Raw genomic sequence first — 6,889 nt, 5'->3', positions numbered from 1 at the left:
ATCTCTGGAGAGACATAAACCTCCTCAATTTTATTCAGTCCTTCAGTCCTAGCAGTAGGACTATGAATGTGTTTAGATCTCAAAGTTTTCTTCTCCAAGTTTAAAAAAGAAAAATTGAATTCTTGAGAATCATCTGGACTTAAATTAGTTTACTTGATTTTTTTTTTTTAATTTAAAGGAGAATAAAGGTAGGAAACATTGCCGACAGTTGCACATTACTCTAAGATCTGTTCCGTCTCCAGCTCTCCAGGAATTAAATCACCTGTCCCACCCTTTAGAAACAACACTTCTGTCTCTTTAACAACTGAAAATGAGAGGGGGGCGGGCCTCCGGAGTAGCGAAGGCTCTGATTGGTCTAGCTGGCAGGAAGTGGGCAGTGAAAGCGTCGCTTCAGTTTTGTCCGGAGGCGGCGGGGTGAGTGGCCAGAGACCGTACGGGGCTTTGGGACCTTGAACGGGCAGTTGCTTGAAATCGCAAGAGTGTGAACGTGGGGTGCAAAACGGACCCCCTTCGTCGCGGTGGGTTAGGAGCCCTGGCAGCCCTTTTGCGGAGGTGCCACACCCTGACGGCTGGGCCGCGGGGGGCCAGGGGTCCACTCGAACCGCCAGGACCGCGCAGTGGCCGAGGGACTGGAAGGAAGGTGTTCCCCGGGCGCTGGCCGCCGCCTTCGCAACGCGGCCTTGGCCCGTATCTCAACGTAGATTCTCTTTTTCCCCTGTTCTGCAGGCTCGTTTCTGGCATCATGGCGCAAAGGGCCTTCCCGAATCCTTATGCCGATTATAACAAATCCCTGGCCGAAGGCTACTTTGATTCTGCTGGGAGGGTGAGTTTGGGAAATATCTGCCTCCACCCCTACCTCCAAATCCCAGTGTTTGGAAAGGAGTTCGATTTTGCTTGAAAGAAAGGGATGACCATCCCTTTTTAAAAAAGACATAAATTTCAGTATAAACATATAAAATACTTTAAATATATAAAATACATATGAAAATAGTTTGAGCTCTAACATGTTGAACTTATATAAGAAGCTGATAATATTTGTAATAGTAATTGATCATTGAAATAACTTCAGCCATTGATATTTAAATTATCAAAATTGGCAGCTCTGCAATTTACTGTGTAATCTTGCCTTTTTTTTTTAAATCATTTTTGGTTTGTTTTTCGAGAGGTGAGAAATCGTGCTGGCTTTTCACATGGGCAGTGTTACTGTTTTATGATTGAACAGGAGAACCGGCAGGATAAGGACGAGGGTAAACCAGAATACAATGAAGACATCTTTAAACTGCAGCTGCTAAGAGAGGTTTGGGACATAGGCCTGAAATCTTTGTCCCATTTCCACTCAGCCCCACAACTGGAAAATAAATAAATGAATGAATCCGTGAAAGTGGTCAGTTAAACTGATGGGCACCTCACAAGTCACTGCAGGGTTACAAAGAGAACCTGGGCTTGAGATTCCAGAGGCCTGTGTTTTCTCATGCCTGTGAACAGAATTGTTAAGAGGGTATACACCTACTCGAGAAAGTGTTGGGTGGGAAGTGTTAAGTGTTAGGGAAGAGTGATCTCTTTAAATGTGCACACATTTTTAAATTTTGCCAGCTAATTTCTTCTAGGCTTATCAGCCATACAAAAAGCATTTTGCTTGTGATTGAAGGGCCTTAGAGATTCCATATCTGCCAAGTGAACTTTCAGTAATTCTGTTGATTCTTTCTTTAAAACACTAAGCATTGTAGTTTAACTTGGGTAGTGCAAGTAGGAGGAATGGAAGAGATGGCAGAGAGTTGTAAGATAGACGGCTGCCTAAGTGTATATAGAGCTGGAATCAATATGATTCTTTTAAGACCAGAATTGAACTGCCGAAACAAGTCCTCTAATCATTACCTTGAAGCCAGATGGCTTCCTTTTGGCTTTTTGGACCTGGGTTCTGCCTAACTCTGCAGATCTTGAAGCTGAAGCATTTGTCTTGTCTTGTCTTTCTGGAGGAAGATCTGCAGCTTCATGTTTCTTGGCAAAAAGAACAGTTGAGTATAGATCCTAATGACAGAAGCCTTCAATGGAACGTAGCTCGCTGTTTATAAAGTAAATGCTAATTACAAATTTAAGTCTGTATCTAAGGGAGAAAAATAACAATACTCATAAATTTGAACTCTGGCACCAAAATAATATTGTAATTTATTGCCTGACACATGGTTTTTGGACAATCCTCCTCCCACTTCTAAAATTGTTTAATGTTGAACACTAAGGAACAGACCCTGGAGATCTGTCCTCCTTAATTTGTTAATACGAATATTTCAGTAAGGGACTGCTCTGTTTTCTGGCATCTATTGAAAAGGGGCTTTTAGAAACTCTTCATATTATTGCTAGGTTTGAATAATTTTTTGGTCTGCCACAAGCAATCAATATTCTTAGGCAGGTCGCTTTTATTAAATGCAATTATGTGCCAAATGGAAAGTAACGTCCCTTCTTGAGGCTGAGGCATTCTCATTATTCTTGGTCGCTTACAGTAAGGTCAGGCAAGATGATAAATTATCCATGATCTACGAGCAGAATATGACATGTTCTTATGTAGATGCACTCTTCTATCTAGTTAAGATTTATAGGCCTTTTATATTAATACTGAAGTATATTTTATCTTACTAAATGTGTTTTTAAGGCTTGTTGAAATCTTAACGTCTTGGCAGACATTGTTAAATGATGGGAGTGTGTCCGTCAAACAATGTGGTTTCTTCTTCAGAGTGTGAAATAAGGGATCATAGTGATGCTTTAGAATAAATAATCCAGGTATGGTTGATCATCTAATTTGCCTTATCAGAGGTACTCTTCAAAGTATCAGTAAAAAATAATGTCTTTTATTACCACTAATAATTCTGATACTGCCTTTCCTACATTTTTCTTTCCTACATTTTTTTCCTACTGCCTTCCTACATTTTTTAAAAATGCCCTTTTAAAAAAAATGAGGTTATGATGCTTGCAGGTCATTGTTACATATGTCTTTACCATCCTTATGTGATGAAATGTTTGTACCTTTGTAATGTTCCCCAACATTATTTCACTATTTTAATGCTTTGTGAAATCCAAGTCTGAGAATCAGAGCAGATTACTAAAAATAGTGGTATATATTAAAGTGACCTTTTAAGACACTTAATGATTCAACGTATCCAGAACTTTTTAAATGTTTTTCAGTTATTAGAACAAATAACATAACTTTTTGGTAAGCCTCACTATTTGCCCTTCATCTGTGGTCCTTTACATGGATGTCACCAACCCCACACCCCAGTCTTAGTGTGTTTTCAGTCTATATCCAAAATTTTTATAGACCATTGGATTGCTTAAAATAGTAAAAAAATGTCAGCTAAATCCCTGAATGCAAAGGGTATGAGACCTGTGATCTCATTTGGTCCTCAATGCACCTTTGACATTGGTGGGTCAGGTGTTATTATCCTGACTTTACAAGGCAGCTGAAGCATAAAGAAGTTACAGGTTGAGCATGGTCACTCAGCTAATAGCAGACAAGGATGTAGCCTGGTTCATTCATTGAGCGATATTTGTGAGGCCTGTAGCCTGCCAGGCACTGTGCTGGGCGTGGGTTTTTGTGTGGGTTTTTGATCCAGTGTTCTTTCCACTCTGCCGAAGGCTCCTAGTATCTGTGAATTTATTTAGCTTTTCTTATGCTACTTCTACAGTTTTTTTTAAATGTTTATACATTTTTTTTCTAAATGTATTTTTTATAAATATTTATCATCATTTTTTAAACAACAGAAGCAATTAGTATTTTTTTAGGGAATTAACATTGCATCTGCCTGAATACTAAAAATCCAATTGCTTGAAAACAGCAAATATCTTCTGTTTTATGCTTAGTTTAATAAAATGGTTTTTATTATAAAAAGAAATATTGAGTTAAATAACAGATGATTCCTAGTAAATGAAAATAATTGTGATCCTGTTTATCATTGGCAGTCTAATATTTAATTAAAATTTGTATGTAAAACATTTAAATTACATTAAAAATATTTCCTTACTTGAGTAAGAAAATACAGTAGCACTTTTGCATTGTGTTAATTCATCCTTGTTGTTTAAGAATAAAATAATTGTCCTGTTCTCTCAGGCAAAAAACTGGAGCTTGAAAGGAAATGAAGTACCCTCCTACTTCTAACAGCCTATAGTCTAGGACACCAAGTGGCCTATATTGTTTGACACTTGTTTTCCCTTTAATATCTACAGCTGACTCCTGAGTTCTCACAACGCTTGAACAATAAGATTCGAGAGCTTCTTCAGCAAATGGAGAGAGGCCTGAAGTCAGCAGACCCTCGGGATAGCACTGTTTACACTGGATGGGCAGGTATGAAGTGCTGACTGGGGGCTGGCTCACGCGTAGGAGAGGAGAGCTGCCTGGCTGAATGGTACACCCTTAAGTGCTTCCTGCATCTGCATAGGACTGATTGCTTCTGGGGAGAAAGCTGTGCTCTCAGCCTAACCTGGTATCTTCTGGATCTTTAACAGTGTCCAGAATTTAGAGCAGAGTAAGCATATTCCTAGAATTCGTGCCTGACACAAATTTGGGTGGCTTTCATACTTGGGTGAAAAATTGATGTTCAGTATTACATAGTTAATTCAGAAACGGAATTTCACTGAGAAGAGTGGGAAAGATTCCCAAAATGCAGTGCATGAAACAGGCGAATTTACCCATGGAAAATAAAACATGTCCAAAATTGTCTTTTTTTTTTTTTTTAAGTTACCATATAACAGGTGTCCATACGGGAACTCAGGGTAGAGTATAGATTCCATGAACTAATTCTCCATTATAGTCATTGTTCATTGATGTACATTCACTGTTTGCTGGCCATTGAGAGGTTGAGAAAGTTTGGGGGGAAACTGTACATAGATGTCAAAAAAATGAGAAAGAGGGAAACCAAAGAAGGAAAGTTGAACTGCAGCTAGCTTACAAATGCAGAGAGAGGGAAGACAGCTTTCTATTCTTGAAGGAAACACAGCTTAGAGACTTCGTGTTTCCCAGTCATTCTGAAAAGCAGACAAGGAGGAATAGGTTTTTAGCTTAAGAAGGTTGGATTTGGCTTTAAGGCAATGGTGCTTATCATAAAAATGCAGGTTCTTAGGCCTCACGGCAAGATTCTGCTTCAGTACTCTTGAACAGGAGCCAGGAATCCGCAGTTTACAAGCCTCCATGGTCCTGATGCAGATGGTGATGGTCTTTCTCAGAGCATACTTTGAGAGCTTTTCTAGTAGAGGAATTTACTGTTAATAGTAGCAGTCTCTTAGTAATCCTCTGTTATGGCAAGTGATTCTGTTCCTTCTCTTGAGTATGGGAAGGCAGAGAAAATCAGTAAAATTTTAATCTCTCAGGGACGTTTAAGGTCAGTATTTTATAAAACAGAAGGAGTGGTCTAGATAGTGTTATTGTTAGTTGCTCTATTGTGTCTGACTCTTTGAGACCCCACAGACTATAGCCCACCAGGCTCCTCTGTCCATGGGATTTTGCAGGCAAGAATGCTGGAGGGATTGCCATTCCCTTCTCCAGAGGATCTTCCCAAACCAGAACGCAGGTCAAACCCAGTCAAACCCGGGTCTCCTGTATTGCAGGCAGATTCTTTACCATCTGAGCTACATGTTGGACCCTCCCTTTTATAGTATAGTGTTATAATTTTTGTGGATTTAGAAGCTTAACACAAGAAATGTTAAGATGAGAATAAAATGAAAGTATTTTGTTTCAAGAGAGACATGATAGCACAGCTGTCATTTATTGAGTAGCTATACTGTGTTCCAGGTGTGCAGTCATTGGTAAATAAATCTTATTGATTAGTATTGCTCTTCTTTATTTAAAATTATGAGGATTTGAACAGAACAGAACAACTGAGACAGATGGCTGGATTTCATTCCGTAACTGATTGTTAAAAGAATGACATAAATCTGTAACTCACCTCCTTCAGGTGAGCTTATATTGTTATATATCATAAGGTACCTTGCTTTAGGAGCAAAAGAAGTGGTGATTGATTTCAAGTTTGAATTGAGGAAAAACTTCACTATTGGTAGAGCTGGTTGAGAATCAAAGTTAAAATTTCTTTGGAAATAGAAAAAAGAAAAAGTTACTCCAAAGTAGAATGCAAGTTTGTTTAAAATTTTTCTGGCAACATGGAGTTTTTGGCATCATTTTCTTTGAGCTGCTTGTGTCCTTCAACTCTTTTATCCTTCCGTATCTATGATATTCATTGCTGTCTCCTGAAAGCAGGGGCAAATTGGCATAGTAAGCAGTTAAGGATTTCTGCAGTTCCTGGTTATTTTATGATGTAGCATTAAATTTTCTAGATAAATTTGATAGTGGCTTTCAAGGCAAGGTTCCTAATGCCTCCTGATCAAGCACTGTTATAAAGCCGTTGTTCCCACGTAGAATGGATTGTCTCCTCCAGTGTTTTCCTAAGTAAAATGCTTTCCTATGCAAATATTCCATCTGAACAACATAAAATTTGTTGCGGGAGAAACTAAAGCTGATTCAACCACAGAATATCATAATATCATATTATGTCTTATCAACTGTCATCTATTCATAACTGCAATTTTATTAGCAAAAATACATTCATGAGCATCTTAACACAATAAAAATACTTTGTGTTCTGTCTCAAAGCAGTGTTTACATAATAATGAGTGGCTTTGTATGTTACTTTTGTGCCTCATTATCTTTCAAAAAGTAATTCTTTTGAGGGAACGAGGATTGTATATTTTTAACTTTGGTCACCAAATTTAGGATCATATTTCTATAAATATTATTATTTGATCTTGTTACTAATTTTGCCAAAATAACATTCCTTTGGGAAACACGAATTAGAGTTTTACTGCATATGATAATAAATATTTAATAGACGTGAATGCTGAAGAAGGAAAT

At 38.2% G+C, this 6,889-nt stretch overlaps 1 protein-coding gene across 3 annotated transcripts in view; it reads left to right on the top strand.

The window, feature by feature from the left end:
• The first annotated feature begins 331 nt into the window (after positions 1-331).
• The window catches only part of LANCL1 (LanC like glutathione S-transferase 1), a 47,347-nt gene continuing 40,789 nt past the window's right edge, over positions 332-6,889 (top strand). Inside the window, exons 1-3 of one of the 3 annotated variants that reach the window (XM_020891159.2) lie at positions 332-414; positions 727-823; positions 4,216-4,333. In XM_020891159.2, coding sequence (XP_020746818.1) covers positions 743-823; positions 4,216-4,333 — 199 coding nt within the window. In that variant the 5' untranslated portion in view covers positions 332-414; positions 727-742. The other 2 variants (XM_020891174.2, XM_020891167.2) reach the window with 2 other exon arrangements.

The sequence above is a fragment of the Odocoileus virginianus genome, chromosome 30, assembly GCF_023699985.2.
Source record: "Odocoileus virginianus isolate 20LAN1187 ecotype Illinois chromosome 30, Ovbor_1.2, whole genome shotgun sequence".
Lineage (NCBI taxonomy): Eukaryota > Metazoa > Chordata > Mammalia > Artiodactyla > Cervidae > Odocoileus > Odocoileus virginianus.
The sequence above is the reverse complement of the archived record's forward strand: the minus strand, read 5'-3'. Positions and strand labels throughout refer to the sequence as shown.